This window comes from Protopterus annectens, chromosome 16.part0 (genome assembly GCF_019279795.1).
Source record: "Protopterus annectens isolate FY-2018-M chromosome 16.part0, PAN1.0, whole genome shotgun sequence".
NCBI classification, from domain to species: Eukaryota; Metazoa; Chordata; order Ceratodontiformes; family Protopteridae; genus Protopterus; species Protopterus annectens.
Window position 1 is genome coordinate 624,172,017 of NC_056750.1, and position 17,642 is coordinate 624,189,658.

The window sequence follows — 17,642 nt, forward strand, 5'->3', positions numbered from 1 at the left end:
CTAGAATGATTTCTGAATTACAGGCCCTTATGGCAGTGGAGCTTTTCATCATCTTTCACGCAGACAGGGTGTCACTCAGGACCAACCCCTCCTTCATGCCCAAGGTGGTATCCAGTGTGGCTCTTAATCAGTCCATTCATTTGCCAACTTTCTTTACCAATCCACAGAACAAAGGGGAGCAGATTCTGCATTCATTGGATGTACACAAACAACTTAGATTTTACTTGGACAGGACTAAATCGCGAAGAAAATCTGAACAACTGCTGGTAGCATTTGCTGCAGGGGCAGAGGGAAAGGCTATTTCAAAGCAAATCATTTCCAAATGGATAAGCCATTGCATTCATTTCTGCTATAAGCACCATGAAAACCTATCTCCCAGGGGATCAGATCCCATTCCAACAGGGCTGTATCTGCTTCTACAGTCTTTCTCCGAGTTGTTCCTACCAGGGATAGAAGCTGCTACCTGGAGTTCAGTTCATACTTTCACCAAGCATTACCACTTACCAATTTTCTCTAAATCCAGAGCTGGCTTTGCCACTGCTGTTTTGCAGGGCCTTATAACCGATCCTAATACTGTATAAATCCATTCTTCCTACCTTAGCTTGGGAGTCTACCCAAATGTAATGACTGCAACACTGAAACACGAAGAACATAGTACAGTTGTGTACACTTACCATAAATGTAGATGTTCAAGTGTATTCACTGTTGCAGTCCTGGTTACCCTCCTTCCAGCCCCCTGTTTTTTCTCTTACTATGCCTCTCCTTTATTTTTCTACACTTAAACGTCTTTTTGGTGTATTTGCTTTTGTTTGAAGTTATATATTTTTGTGTTTAAAATTATTTATATATTTTGCTCCCCATTTGGGGGGCATCTGACATCTGGGGCAAGAAAAACTGATGTAATGACATCGGCTGCATGTTTTATACCCCTGATGACCTGAAGTCATGGACGAAGGGACAGCAACCAATGCAGGACCCAAGACTTTGTTGATCAGGTCGACTGAGAGCAACCTGACAGCTGATTACCCAAATGTAATGACTACAACAGTGAATACACTCGAACATCTACATTTATGGTAAGTGTACACAACTGTACTTTCTTAAAGCTGTAAGTAGGCTTCTGATGTATTTTTGTGGAGCTGCCATCTGTGTGGCAATGTGAGCCTTGATAGAAATATCCACATGTATGATGTTTTCTATAACAAGCTTCTTGTGAACCTTGTTATGATATTTTGTCTTGATTTCAGAGTACAGTCAACAGGATCCATATGGATGCTGGGCTTGTTACAGATACATTAGTGACTGACAAGGTGATGTGCAATCACTGGTATGTGATTCCAGGGATTTGTATGAACGATCAAAAATGCAGTATTAGGGGAATCCTCTCTTCCCTGAAATAGTGATCTCTCTGATCTCTCCTTCCCAGTTACATTATCTATGGATGGGATAGGCTCTAGTTCAAGGATCTTCTTCTTCTTCTTTCAGCTTTTCCCAGTTAGGGGTCGCCACAGTGGATCACCTTGTCCGCACATTGATTGGCAGTGGAGTTTTACAGTGTCGAGTTGCCAGCCCGGCGCCCAACCTTCCACAGAAGGCACACTCACACGCACACCTAGGGCCAATTTAGAGTGTCCAATCCACCTGCAGCATGTCTTTGGGATGTGGGAGGAAACCGGAGCACCCGGAGGAAACCCATGCGACCACAGGGAGGCATGCAGACTCCGCACAGAAGGCACCCTAGCCAAGGATCGAACCGGAGAACCTCTTGCTGTGAGGCAGCAATGCTAACCACTGCACCACCGTGGCCACCCAGGCTCTAGTTCAAGGATAAGGTGGATAATTTAGGTGTCATCTTATACAGTCAGCTAACACTCCAGGCCAAAATGTCTGCCATAGGGAAATCTTCTTGTTTCCACTTTGAGAACATATCTTTATATTTTATTATAACTTGCTATTTATTTCATTCCCCCAAAGTAATATCCCAGACCTATACCTTATAGCATTAATCAAACTACCAAATCATGTTCTGTCCAGTTCTTGTCACCATCCAAAATAAAAGAGACTCTATTCTGTGTGTTGTAGATCACTGTGAATCATATGCTTCCGAAATGTACTTCCCCCATGTTTTGATTTTCCATCTTCTATTTTTGCTGCAGCTGCCAGGCTCCATGACCTAGATCAGCTTACCACTGTTGTTATCCATCTCAAAACCTCTTTGTGACATGCCTTCTGACATCATGGTCATGAAAGCCAGCACCTTCATGTTACTGCTTTCATCTCCATCACTTCTACTACTAATGCTTGAGTGTCCTGTAAAATTTCTCCCCCCCCCAAGTTTGTATAAATACTACCACAAGTGTCCCGCGGAAACAGTTCACAGGCCAGATGGGACGAACCCTCTCAACAAAAATAAACAAATAAATAAAGAGAAGCTCAGGTTCAAGCAACGTATAACGTAACCTAACATATTATAGTCTAGTCATGTGATGGGTCCCTCTGTAGCAGTGGGCTGTCCTTAAAACCTACTATTCCCATTTCTCTAGGAAGACTGAAAACACAGTTGCTTACAATAACTTTTACAGTCAATGACAATAAGCTATCTTCTCAAATAAGACATAAATCTTATGAATATGGGTATATTAATAATAAAGACCATACTCTATGAATGGCACATACCTTGATGTTGGCTGTTAGTTTCTCCTTGGAAAAAGATTACGTGAAGACTAGGCAAAGTACTCCTACCCATGTGTTTCAAGTGCTCTTCCCTGACAGGTTGAATATACATTTTTCTGCCATTTCCAAACACCAAACCTTGCTAGGGAAGACAAAAGATAAGTTATTACCTGTTTCACGTTATATCATTCATATCCAGAACTACTGACATTTTTAGATTGATATATATATATATATATATATATATATATATATATATATATATATATATATATATATTATACATCCAGAAAAACCTAAATTCTAAAACATCCATTGTACAGCGACTGTATTTATATGCACATTTTTGTACTTTATTTTCTGAACACAACAGAAATATATAAAACAAAGATGAGTTTCTTAACTCTGATTGCTGCGGGGGGGGGGGGGGCATACAAGGAATTAAGGAATTTGTACACTTTTGTTAATGGTCACAAAAAGAACAGTGCTTGACACAGGCAAAGGCAAAATTTTATATTACTATATTTTCATTGTTAACCTAAGTAAACTGTTCATCCATATGGACCATTTTCAAGTTCAGCCCATTAAACATAACAGGGAAAAGCAATAAAGCAATACAGTAATTAGAAAGTAGATTCCAAACAAGTTTAAAAGTAAAAGAATAGGCATTACGTAGGATACAAACTCGAATTGAGTATACAAGATACAGCAGTGAGTACCTAAAAGAGGTCAATAAACACAGTCACACCCGGTTAATACATAGTCTCTACAACATGTACATTAGATTGTGAAGAGTGGAAAAAAACGAAAGGAGAAGTGAGGTAAGAGACAGAATGAAAAGAAGCAGAAGAAGAATGGAGAATGAGGGTGGTAGAGGTTACTAGAGAGAAAACGGTAGAAGGGATAAAGAGTCGAAGGGGAGATGTGAGGTAAGAGTCTAAAAAGAAGAGCCAGGGTATGGAGAAGAATGTGATGAAAAGGGTTACTAGAGTGAAGAATATTTAGCTTTCAGTAGATGCTTTATTTCTCTCAGATAAAGAAGCTCTCTGAAGACTTATGTATAGGGAGAGCTAAACTACAAGTCTGATTTTCCAATAATTAATATGTGTGTAGTGCATGGATAGCTAATTATTCACTGTAATCAGGAAATAAACTTGTTTAGGATGACACTAGTGTGAGACCCAATCTTAACAGCCCTTAGAGGTGCTTAATATAATATTGTTTTAGGAATACTTAAGTGTTGTTAAAATTGGGTTTCCTGTTAGGGACAAACAGTAGACAGTGTCAGCTGGTAAAGAACAGAGACAGAAAGGTTGAACAGCTTTTAAAAGCTATTAGAACTTCACTCTGCCACACATATAATCAAAAAATGTGAAAGAATGAAATATCCAACAGCGTTTAAAGTATCTAGTTCTGAAGAAGGGTTCTTCATTCCTGCCTAACGTCTAACTAACAGAGCTAAGCGCTTTACCAGCTTTCCTCTTTGCTTGTTTTTTCTGTAAGTAACAGTACATGAACAGTTAAAGCTCCATGGACTACAAAGAATTATGACAGGATCTAACGCCATAACCAGCTGTAAGTGTTTTTGATATGGATACCAAGATTTGCTTCTAGGGTGAATTTCTTGGCATCTATGTCTTGAACACATAATAATCTGGTGATTATCAGAGACCTGATCATAATCCTCTGTGTAGTACACTGAGCTCACTGATTATGCTCTAAAATATGCATAAAGATAACCAAGTTATGCTCCAAATTCAGCAGAACGATAAGTGAATTATACACCATTCTGCCAGTCATAACTGCTTTCAAAGGTAAATAACTGTCATTATTGCATCTCACACTGGAGCACACACTGTAGTCACCACAAAACAGTGTCAGAAGCACTTAACAGCTCTGAAACCTGCAATACACTTCGTAGTGCCACATTAATAAACAAAAGTGTGGCAGAGTGAAGTATCGAACACCTTTTACAACTCTTCGAGAGGCATACCTCACTAATGACAATTGCCCGTGTGGCAGTATTAAATATTTCAGTTTCAAAGCTATGAAACACTTAGTACTCCTACACTTTTTTTCTCTGTAAGTAAAAGTACATCAGGACAGCTGAAGCTCCATATAATACAAATAATTATGATTGTTTTCTCCTATCATAACTTGTTACTTGTTCTCACAATTCACCTCTCAGACTTCACTTTGCATTCTCTCCACTCTTGAGGTGATTTTCTTGACATCCACGTCTCAAGCACATAACAAGTAGTGGATGATCAGAAACCTGATCATAATTTATACTGACTACCTTATGAAATTATAGGACTGTAATTGCCAGTCCTTGGATCTTCAGAGCTGAAAGTGCAAATGACTGGGAATGTGCACCCTATCTGAGACTGTAGTATCTCAGAGTAATACACACACTATCTGAGACAACAGTCATCTCAGAGTAATACGCACTCCATCTGAGACAACAATTATGTCAGAGTATTCTAAGGTATAGCAATGTTGAACCTAGTATCATACTACAGGGTGCCTAAGTCATCCATTTCTTACAAGTTGAAAAAATAGCATTTATATGTGAAGTGCTTCACACACCCAGAAGTGCAAGAAACATCCAGTCATTAAAAAATGGTACTTTTCCGTTATCGGGGCAATAGCTGTAACGTGCAATGATCGCACAGCTGTTAGTCCTGAGAAAGATATTGACTGCCATTTGATGATTTTGTGTGCACCTGAAACGTTTCAGTCATGCTAAAAATTAAAAGACCCTTCATGCAAAATGGAGAGAATTATTGATCTTCCTCTGTTAGGGAGGGTCATATTGAAATGTCAGCTGTTGTCAGATGAATGCATTTCGACTTTGTGCGTGCACTGCAGAATGGTCGCTTCAGGAACATGTCCACACCCATCATCACTACCTGTGCATTTTAACAGGATTTGGAGGAGAAAGGGTTAGTATCATCCTCCAACAACATGTAGGCTGTGGAAAAATTCTGCTGGTATAAGAAAGATTAAGCAAGGGTGTAAACTGGAGAGAGAGAGAAAACGAGTGAACTGTGAAAATAGTTTGGTAGGAGGAGAGTTGTCGTAGACTTTATCTGGGATCATGCGATGAAGATTTTTTCAGCAGAATATCGTGCCTGTAATTCATCTTACTGTTTGGGTCCAGAATAGATACTGTATGTAATTGTTCTCACCCAACTTCTCTATGTTTCCATTACAAAAACCACATTATGTGCACGGTAAATGTTGTGCTTGTGTACTATATTGACATGTCATGTTACTTATCTTTCTCAGGGCTAAACACGTAGGATTTATTTATTTATTTATTTTATTTTACATTTGTTAACCGGGAGAGTCCGACTGGATACATGTCCATTTTCAGCGGCGGCCCGGGGAGAAAAGCTCCAGGTACATAACAGACATATGAACATTGTTAATGCAAAAAAGGAAGATAGTTGAGTTCTAATACAATATAAAGATACATTACATCTTGGGAAAAAAAATAACAGCAGCATATAAAAAAACATAGGTCAGTTACAATGGTGAGGCGCCTTGTTAAAAAACGGTTAAGGATAGTGAGGTAAGAGAAGGGTAAATGATAGTGGTTAATCTGGTTTGGAACAGGGACATTGCCAGAGAGTATTGAGATGGGGTTTAAGCTTTTTTTTTGAATTGTAGGAGTGAAGGTTCTGAGGTGAGCATGGTCGGTAGGGAGTTCCACATTTTACCTACAAAGTTTGAGAATAGAGAATCCCCAGCAGAATTATTGGCTTTGGTAGTTTGAGCTAAGATCTTATTGGAGGAGCGTAAAGATTGTAGCTTAATATAGGGCTGAATGATGTTTTTCAGAGCTGGTGTTTTCTCAGGGTGATATGGTATCTGGTGAGCCGTTTTGAGTTGGTTGAAGTGGAGTTGGCTGGAAACTCTAACCACCCTAGTTGCTTCAAGTTAGTGCAGTGGTGCGTTCTAAAGGTGGAATTTGTGGCAAATCTAGCTATGTGATTGTAACAAGAAGCAAGTTTGTTAAGCGTTGTCTTGTTTAGGTTGGTAAAAAGGGGGGAGGCATAGAAAAGAGTTGATAGTAGGTGTGTGCTGGCAATTGTAATTTTAGCGTGAGGAGTGAGAAAGTGTTTTACTTTATAGAGAGAGCCAAGCTTTTTATTGACGGTTTTGATGGTTATATTGAAATGGGTGTCAAATTTAAGGGAGTTATCAATGGTAACACCTAATAGCTTTGTGTGAGCTTCTGGTGGTATAGTGATTCCATTGGAGGATGTAATAGAGAAGGTGGGGGGAAGAGTCTTGTAGTGGGCGAGAAAGTAAGTAGTTTTGTTTTGTTGGGGTTGAGGACTAGTTGACGACTTGAGAACCATTTTTCTATTAGGTTGAAGGTATCTTGGGTTGAAGCAGTGAGGTCTGCCAGGTTGGAGGCAGTGCAGATGATGGTCGAATCATCTGCATATTGAATGCATGTGGCATGGGGGGTGATTGTGGGCAGGTCATTAACAAAGATGGTGAAGAGAAGAGGGCCAAGGATAGATCTTTGGGGAACTCCAAGTGTAACAGGTAGGCATGTGGATAATTTGTCCTGCCATAGAACAGCCTGTTGCCTATTGGACAGGTAGGATTGGAACCATTTCAGTGTGGAATCGCTGAGTGATAGTTTTTTTAATGTATGGAGGAGTTGAATGTGGTTCACCATATCAAAGGCTTGGAGAGGTCTAAGAAAAGAGCAGATGATAGTTTATTATTGTTTCTGAAGTTATTGATGGTATTAGAAAAGGATAGTAGGGCTGATGTGGTACTGTGATTTGGCCTGAAGCCATGTTGGGAGTTGGCTAGAATTTTATTTTTGGTGAGGTGTGCCATCAGTTGTTTGTGGACACACTTTTCCATAATTTTGGCCAGGGGTGAGAGTATAGCTATGGGTCTGTAGTTGGTTAGCTCTAGTGAGCTACCACCTTTATGGAGAGGAATAATGTGGGACATTTTCCATATGGAGGGGATGAAGGCTTCTGACAAGGTACGGTTTATGATTATGGAGACGGGATAGGAAATGGCTTCAGCTGCTTTTTGCAGAAACTCAGCTGGGAGAAGGTCAGCTGCTAGCTTAGTGGGTTTTAGTTTTTTAAGAAGAGATGTTATAGAGGATATGGGTACTGGATCGAAGGTAAATAGATGATCTGATGTAGTTGTAGTATTATGCTGGCTCGGGTAGTGGAGTGGGCTGGTTGTTTGTTTGAATTGTGTGGCCAGGGATTGTATAGTTTCTGTGAAGAAACTATTAAAAGTGTTAGCAATGTTTACAGGGCACTGTTGTTTGCAAGTTGTTGGAGTGGGGGTGGTTGCCTGGCCTGGGTGCAGGAGCTTGTTTAAACCTGCCCAGAATTTTTGCGGATTATTAAGGTGTTTGTGTTGGAGGTGGAGGAAGAAGTTTTTTTTATCATTTAAGATCATTCTTTTAGTTTCATTTCTAAGTTGCCAAGGTTTGGTGGGAGTGTGGGTCTTTTGAGGTACACCATGTGACCCACATCTTGTTTCTAGATAAAATTTTGGATTTTGTTTCCTTAGAGAGCCATGGTGCGGTTTTGGTTTTAGTTCTAATGGACCGTATTGGAGCATGGGAATCTAGAATCTTGAGGAAGGTGGTGTTGAAGTAGATAACTGCCTCTTCAAGAGGAAGAGTCTTGAGTATTGTCCAGTTGTGGGCTTTAAGTTCAGTTTGAAAAATGGAGGCGTTGAATTTATTATTGTTCCTGATTTTTTTTTTATGGTTGTGAGAAGGGGGGTGTTTTTCTTGAATTTGATAACATAGGTGAGTAAGTGATCACTCATGTCCTCTGAGTGAGTACCTGCTGAGTACTGGTCAGGATCTTTATTAGTAAGGATCCAGTCCAGGATGCTGTCTTTGTTTTGGGGTTTACCTAGTCTGGTAGGAGTGGATATGAGCTGAGAAAAGCCATGTAGATTTATGCTGCTAGATGGGGAGCTAGATGTGAAGGAATTCCAATCGATGTTGAAGTCCCCTAACACTGTGGATTCCTGGGGGTGAGTTTGAGTTAGCCAGTGGAGAAAGTCCTCTAAGGTTTTATTATTATTGTTGCCTGGGTGGATGTAAATACATGCTATATTTATGCTGTTATGTTTGTTTGGTTGAAGTTTTACAAGTAGAATTTCAGCATTGTTTGTTAGGAGGGGTTGTGGAGAGGCAAGGGAGATTTGTAATGTATTTTTGTAGAGTATGGCTACACCGCCACCTTTACGAGTTATTCGGTCTGCTCTAAGTATATCATACCCTGGTGGGATTATCTGTGAGTCTTTGGTACTTGGTTTAAGCCAGGTTTCTGTGAGACATAGTAGGTCTGGGGAACAAGTAGCTAAAAGGGCATGTAGGTTGTGAATCTTATTGTTTACACTTCTGATGTTTAGATGACAGGTCAGAAGAGAGTTAAAGGGTCTAGAGTTTAGATTGAGAAGTGGAGGGGAGGATAGGGTGGAGTTAGAATTGAGTGGAGGGGATGGGCCAGGGTTGGGGTGGATATCACCATCTGTGGCTAGTCTGTGATTCAGAGTGGTAATGAATTTGAGGGCTTTGAGTAGAAGTTTGTAGTAATGTTTATCATTTGGCCTAATATTGGTAGGTTTGATAATTACATAGCGTTCGAGTTCTAACAAGGAGGGTGAGTAGGGAGTTGAGTCATGGCCTCTGTTGTTAATTATGGGGGTGGGGTTGGTTTGGTAGCCTGGGTGGTGGAAGCCTATGTAAGACCAGGTTTCATATAGGGTAGCTAGGTAAGGAACAAGTAGGAGGAGAAAAAGAGTTAGTATGATAAGCTTCCTGGGTGGTGTCATATTCCGTTTGATCTTAGAGGGTGGTAGTGAGGTACAGGAAGTTAGTGGACAGTAGGGGGAGTGGTTTGAGGTTATAAAAGTATGAGTACTGGGGGCGGGTGGGAATAGGGGGCAGGGTGGGGTGCGGAGCGGGGTTTACACTTAGCCACAAGAGCCCAGGTTTCAAGATGTAACTCCTGTATAATTAACTTGCAGGTGAGTAATTTCATCTAAACAAACATCAGGTTCAATTCCTATGCTTTGGAGCTTGTTTTTCAAATTTTATAGCTGTTTGCCTTAGTTTTAGAGTGTGTTCTGTAGTTTAAATGGAGTATTTGCAAACAAGCTTGGATTTTTGTTTGGGTATGCCTAAGGAGATTCATGCTAGTACTGAGGACCCTTAAATAATACTTTACTTTAAAGTCTATACTAAAATGACCAGATAATGACCTGTTTTGTTTTTACAGGTTGTGGGCAATAGTAGAGTGGTCGCTCGAAAAGGGCGAAGTTCTTTTCTGCTTCACGCTGTGCAGGGGAAGACCTGGGAGGGATAGAGAGAGAGCTTGATTTCAGAGGCAGTCAGAAGCAGCTGTGTATTAAACAACATTAGACTACCCGAGGAAACCCTAAACTATGTTAGTAAAATCTTTACATATCTTTACATATAGCATAAATCATTATAACACATTAGCGTTTTACTGCAACAGTGCCTTATAACTGAGAGTCAAACGTTTAGAATGTTGAATATCCTGCTTCTCAGAAATATACAGAAGGCTCCCAATTTTCACTGTAATTAACAGCCCTGCAAAGAGCTTGTCGTACTAAAGTCTGGTTACCAAACACATTTAGCTTTAGAGACACAACTTAGCTTTAAAGAAACTAGTAGCTACAATATTCATGCCATTCAACAGCGCATTATTTAACTATGTAGCAAAAATGAGTTACATCAGTTACTATTAAATCACACAATTCAACTTAAATACATTTAACAGTCTATTAGGAACAATGAATAACAGCTAAACACATACCTCAGGATATAGGAGGTAGGAGGATGTGGAATAATTCTACTGGTATAAGAAACTAAAGGTTTAGCAAGAGTGTAAACTGTACAGAGAGACAGAAACCGAGAGAATGCGTAAAATGTCATGTTTGTGTACTACATTGAGATGTCATGTTCTTTTTCTTTCTCAGGGCTAACAGCTGTGCAATGATTGCATGCTATTAGAACTGTTGCCCCGATAACAGAAAAGTACCTAAAAAATAAAGAACAATATATCCTTCTCCAAGCCTTACAGGGCTATATGTAGGTATGAATTATCAACAGGAAAATGGTTGAGATTATTTTATTAAAGGTTTGTTTTTCAAGTGGGTCTGCAAAGGACCCAGCCCCCACAGAACTTATGTTAAGGCATGTTTTGGTAGCTGTGGGTCAGGTTCTGCATGGAGGACAGGTCTTGCCCCCCTCCTGCAAGACTCATGTTAAAGCCCATTTCAGTGTTTTAATGCAATAGCATTAGATGTCATGCAGTGTTTCTTTTTTCTTTGGTTAATTTAGTGTACATTTGACCATTTATATTTTATACATACACACACACACACACACACACACACACACACACACACACACACACACACACACACACACACACACACACGCACGTGTACTGCATTTAGTTGAACACTCACAAAAATCAAACCTAAATTAATCAGTCTGAAAACATTGAAAGTTGTCAAAAGACTGAAAAGAAAAACATTTTTTCAGCCCCTACAATGGGAGGCTGCTTTCCTCATACCCCCTGGTACTTATGTATATCAACTCCAAGACTGCAGAACAGTGGGAAAAGGGCAAATTTACAATCCCGCTGTACTCTGTTCTCCCACTAAGTATTGCCTGCGGGTTCAAACACCTAATCAGTGAGACACTTCCCTGTGGTACATTTCGCTGGGGACACATGGCTGAAGTGACATTCAACTGCAGAGAAATATGACTGTTGCAAATTCCCTGTGGGAAAAGTGAAGGACACACTGCCATGCCCACAGGTATAATAACCAAGTGCATGGGGGCAGAAGAAGTAATGAGCATTGTGTTTAGTGTATAGTACATATATATGTAACTACAACATGTAGAAGTGTGCTACAGCATGGGGGAAATCATACATGCTAGTTTAGTCACATTTATGCTCCAATAGGCATTTTAGGTACTGTTCCCTAGACACTATGAATGGGTAGTGGTCCACACACATCAATTATAAAGGCACTGCCCATTGTGTACTGCATTTTTACTGCCAGTGACATGTCCACTGGCCAGCCTGCTGCTGATGCCTATCACATTGTCTGCTATCTAATGTTGCCTTGGGGCCATAGACATTACAGTCCTCCTGTACATCTGGGTATTAAAGCTAAAGGTATGACACCACATTCTTCTCTTTGCCCACAGGGAAATCACAGCAGCCTTATTTCTCTACAGCTGAATGTCTCTTCAGCCATGTATCCTTAACCAAATGTACCACAAGAAAATATCTCACTTAATAGGGGGCTGAACCCATTGCCTGCATTCTGGGGCCATATGACTATTTGATCCCTTAACAAACATTCGATATTTTGAATATTCTGTGAAAGGGATGTTTCCCATACACATACACACACACACACACACACACACATTTATATATATATATATATATATATATATATATATATATATATATATATATATATATACTGTTCAAACTCAGCTTCTCCACAGGCTATGTACCCACAGAGTGGCACACAGCAATGGTTATCTCGCTCCACAAAGGTGGAGCCAAAACAGACACCGGGAACTATCGCCCTATAAGGCTGACTAGCCTGGTCTACAAAGCTATGGAGCACATCATCATGGAACTCATTAACAGAGACATTGGGTATCTCCAAACACTGGACCCTACCCAGTTCGGCTTTGTCAAGGGCAGATCATGCCTCTTAAACCTGGTAGACTTCTTTGAGATAGTTACCAAGGCTATAGACGAGGGAAAGGTGGTCCACACAGCCTACCTAGACCTCGCAAAGGCCTTTGACACAATTCCCCATTCTGGTATTATAGACAAGCTCACCAGCCTGAATATAAACCCCTACATCATGCGATGGGTTGCCATCTGGCTCATGGACAGAACCCACACAGTAAGAGTTGCGGGATCTAGGTTCGTCTCTAAACCTGTTACAAGTGGCATCCTCCAGGGCTCAGTCCTGGGACCCCTCCTGTTCAGTATATACTTCTCAGAGGCACAGGCAAGCACAGGAGGACTATGGCTGACCAAGTTCACAGACGACTGCAAACTAGGGGCTGTAACTAACTCTCCAGCTGACACAGACATCCTCCAAAAGGGTCTCACTGAGACGGATACCTGGTGTCAAAATCATGGCCTCAAGCTCAATGCCAAAAAATGCATAGTCATCCCCTTTGGAAAAAACAAAGTACTCACAAACTAGGTGGTAGTCCCCTAAATACGGAAGATGTAATAAGGGATGTGGGGATCCAAGTGGATAATAATCTCTCGTTTGATAGTCACATTGCTAAAGTGGTTAGAAAATCCTTCTACGTGGCCCACCTAATCTCAAAAGGGTTTGCATCTAGAACAAAAGAGGTTATTGTACCCCTCTACTCATCACTCATCAGACTCATCATAGAGTACAACGCCCCATTTGGGATGTACCTTAAAAGACACCTGCAACAGCTGGAAAGTCCACAGAAGTACCTCACCAAGAGGATTACTGGCCTCAAACAAATGCCCTATGCAGCTCAACTGAACAAAACTCCAGTTGTACTCGGTTGCATACTGCCTACTCAGAGGTGATCTCTGCCTGACATACAAGGCCATGTTCAACCCAGAATTGATGGGCATGCTCCACCTAAAGAAAACCAAATCACCCTCGAGCCACACGCTCTAGGGATCTAAACCTCACCACAACAAAAAATAGGATGTGCTGGAGGGATAGATTCCTGTCCCAGAGACTTCCCATGCTTTGGAACAAGATTCCAATCTACATTAGGCAGAGCCCCTCACTAACAATCTTCAAGACAAAACTTGACAAGTGGATGGGAAACAGAAAGTTTACCCCGGGGATCACTTCAGTGGCTCTGCTGGACTTTAGCTACGAAGTAGAACCTCTTAAAGGTACAATGTACAAGTTATGTAGCAGTACTATTAACGTGTGTAATATATGGAGTAAGAGTTTTACACATTCAGTTTTGTAAATGTCAGTTGTGACACTTTGTTGTTGTGAAATTTCGTGCTAGTGGTCTCGGTGTTTTGAAAGTTCATCTTATGGCAGTTCGGGCATGTAAAGTAGACCAATATATACACACCTATGTTAGGCAGTCAAACCACTTGGTTGTTCAATTTTTAATGAGTAATTTATTCTGATTTTTACAAAATGACAGATTACGCATTCTTCTTCAGCTAACTGACAATAATGGTAAAACAATAAACCACTTTACTGCTTTGATCACTGCATAGTCTGATGAAAGCCAATGCTATTTTCACAGGCTCATTATAAATATCAAGAGTTAATGCAGTACATCACTGGAAAGATGCTTTTAAAACTATACCCAGTTTTTATTTTAGTGGGGAGATTGGGCTGGTGGGTGCTGCTGAAGTGGGACTAATAGTGGAACAAGAGGACATAAAATGTTATATCACCTCAGACATCAAACTGCCTTTATACAGCTCTGTATGGAAATGTTGGAATCCAGAAAGAATACAAATTGAAAAGATACCTTCACCAAATAAAAAATTATAAAGATTCTTAAGAAATGCATTAACACCCACTTTTATCAAATGTTTCCAGCTGCCTTCCTACAGCAGTTGTTAATGAAACTTAGTTAGCTAAAGCATTTGAATGTAAGCTTCATAAGTGAACGTCATGTGACAATACTTTGTACTACAACCCCTCCCCCCATATTATTCTAGCTTCAAGGTTTTGAGAAGTTTCAAAAACTTTTGTTGAATGCAAGGGAATAACTGCACTTACTTCAAACTGCATTATATAGAAATACAAAAAGTAAATGGGGGGGGGGGGGGGGCAAACGTTCCCACTATGTAAACAGTTGTATCTATGTATTTTAGTTTTTCCTTTCTTTTCATTTCCTAGTTTAATGTATTTCCAAGCAATGACCTTCAGTCATTATATTTTCAGTAAACTGTGCTTCACATTTTTTATTTCAGGATGTATATCTAGAAACAAATTAAGAACTTTGTACAACTGGTAGAGTTTATCAGACATATCACTGCATACCTAAGTGTGTATTTGCTCCTTTTGTATATGTTGTATATTCATCTGGTGCTGGGAAAAAAATAATTATCCTTTCAAGGAGAGAAAAGTAGTTTATGATGTGAAAGACAGGCTAGAGTTTTTGAAGCAGTAGAAAAAATGATAATAACAGAAGTTATTATCCACTAATGGTCAACATTTTTGACATGACCAACATTTCACCCCACAAATTCTTTGCTAAATTCTACATGTAAGCTCAAAGTTCAGCTTAAACACAAGCAAAAAAAAGTATTTCACCAGTCTGTGTATTCAGCATGATACTAACCAGATATCCAATCAGTATGTTCTGCGAGAAAGTTCAAAGTTTACAGCAAACACTAGCAAACCATTTTATATCAGTAGAGCTTGTATTCAGCAAAGTACTCACCAGATGACCATGGCAGTAAGTGACTGCTGATCGAACCTCGGGGGGACTTACTAACTTCCCACTTGCTTGGAAATCTTTTGGAAGTTTTTTTATCAAGCTGTATGATGAATTCAGAATAAGTTCATTTAGGAATGCTTGTGATATAAAGCCCTGCTCTTGAAATTCAAAATTATATGTAGCTTCAGATGTCTTCAGGGAGCACATCTGTGTACAGGGAGGTGATCCATGGTGGTCTTCACAAGTGCAATAAACATCAACAATGTCAAATTCTGGAACTATTGAAATTAGAAAAGACAGATGTTAATGGTTATATTTACTTTCCCTTGTTTAACTTCTTCAATTTATTTGCCTGACGTCTTACTGGAACTTGTAAGTTTCTATTTTCTAGGTAGACCAGGAACATTAAATTGTATTAGATAAAAACATATAACATGTTAATAAAACTTAATAGACCATATACTATTCATAAGCAAATGTATAACCAAATGTAAACAATTAAAACAATTAATTTAGTGAATGCTGGGTATTACTCATAAGATGTGTTCAACTAACTTTGCTTGAACAGGATATGGCTGAATGTCATATCATATCAACACAGACAGCTGACAAGAAAAGCATACTGATGGTGCTTTTACCTGACATTTTATTACAGTTAGTCCTTAAACAATTGTTTACCTCGCCCCACCCCTTCCTGACTCACTTCCAATCCCCTTCATAATAATCTAAATTTTGATGGCAGGTGAGTACTGCTTGACCCACCTAACCTGCTCATTTTAACTACAGTCTTTATAAGCTTCAGATCCTAGTTAACCAATTTTATTTTATATCTACCTCTAAAGGGGGGGGGCATTAATTTATTACCCTTTTGGTGAAAAAATATTCCCTTGTGTCTTCTTTAGAATTGTCATTTTTCCCTCTTATTCTCACGTAACTATCTCCTTCTCTTTCTCTTTTGCATGTGCTCACTGAACTATCTGGACTTGCTAGGTACTTAACTGCTCTGTCACACTCCTCTCTGCCTCTTTTATTTAAGACTGCACATTATTAAGCTCTTACAGACTTTTACGATATGTTTTTGTGAAGAACATGCATCATTACTACTGCTCTCTATTCTTTTTTTATCTTGTTTGTGCTTTGTTGCAAATAAGGTTTTGAGACCTGCACACACTTTTCTAGGCTGGAGTCTCTCAAGCTATCTATATTGTACACAGGTAATAACACCACAGGTGATGTCTCTTTTTGCCCATGCCAATATTCCACCTGACTTCATTGCCGTCTTGTCACACAGTTGTCTTGGGGCCCAGAAGGTCTTTTGGTACTTTTTTCAGCTGCATCTCTTTAGGTCTGTACTCCATATGGAAGTTATTGTATTCTGCATTTTTTGGATATAAATATCCAAATATAATTCCTCCGGTCTTAACAAGTGTCTGTCCATCCGTCCATCCCTTCCATACTCTCATGTGTATTATGCTTGCCATATATCTTTGTAGTATGAACTAAGAGATACACTAGGACAATATGAGCCACACACCCACAACCCACATCATACTGTTGAATCATTTATGGCCTTCTACAAGAATTTAAACAATTGTACTGAAAAAAAAATTCTGAATGCACAAATATAGTGGAAGCATTTGCAGTTAGTCTAAATGGTAAAGCTATAAAATTAAATTATTCAAAAAAAAAAAAAAAACAGAAGACAGCAGAAGCCTTTCAACTTTACATTGCTCAGTTCAGCAAAGCTAAGGTCAACACCATCCAAAAATAATTCCTGTATTCAATCAAAATAATCATAGGCTCATTCAAGGTAGGACTTGCCATCAGGATAGGTGACAATTTACAAGGCCTTCTATAACTACAACCAAATAACTAATAGCAAGGAATAAAGAAATGACGTGACTAGAGAAATTATACTACTACAACAGAGTCAATAGATACAGCTAATAAGATACTAGCATACAAATCTGGAGCAAGTTTCAGACCATAAAGAGGAACCCCATATCCAAGCTCTGGAACAATCTTCCAACTACCATAACTACCCTCCCTAGCCATCTTTTCAAGACTGCTCTTAAATCACATCTAAATACTCACTGGCTCTGTCTTTGCCTAAACCCCGACTAAATACAGGATTTACTAATCATTCTCTATTATTCTTCTTAACTATAGCTGTTAGACAAATTGCATTACTAGGCATTTGCCTATTTTTTATCTGTGATTGTAAGTGTGCTCTACTTAAACTTTAACAAATGTGCTTTTGTATTTAAAATAGACTAGATGGACTACTTCAGAAAGACCATGGATCCACATACCAAATCTTTATTAAAACAATAAAATCCACAAGTCAGTTCAGTTTTTCATTTTATTTTGTTTTATTGCTTTTGGATTTAGTCATGTCATCATCACCAGTGCTGTAAAATTACCCTGACTAGATTGTATACCATTTATCAATGCTTTTCTCCCCGGG

General features: G+C 39.4%; 1 protein-coding gene across 1 annotated transcript in view; it reads right to left on the reverse strand.

Moving 5' to 3' along the window:
- ADAMTS13 (ADAM metallopeptidase with thrombospondin type 1 motif 13) overlaps positions 1-17,642 on the reverse strand; it is a 1,149,238-nt gene that overhangs the window by 1,086,824 nt on the left and 44,772 nt on the right. The window contains exons 3-4 of the mRNA XM_044058222.1: positions 15,179-15,453; positions 2,677-2,815 (exon numbers count right to left, since the gene is read on the reverse strand). Coding sequence (XP_043914157.1) covers positions 2,677-2,815; positions 15,179-15,453 — 414 coding nt within the window. The remainder of the gene's footprint in view (positions 1-2,676; positions 2,816-15,178; positions 15,454-17,642) is intronic.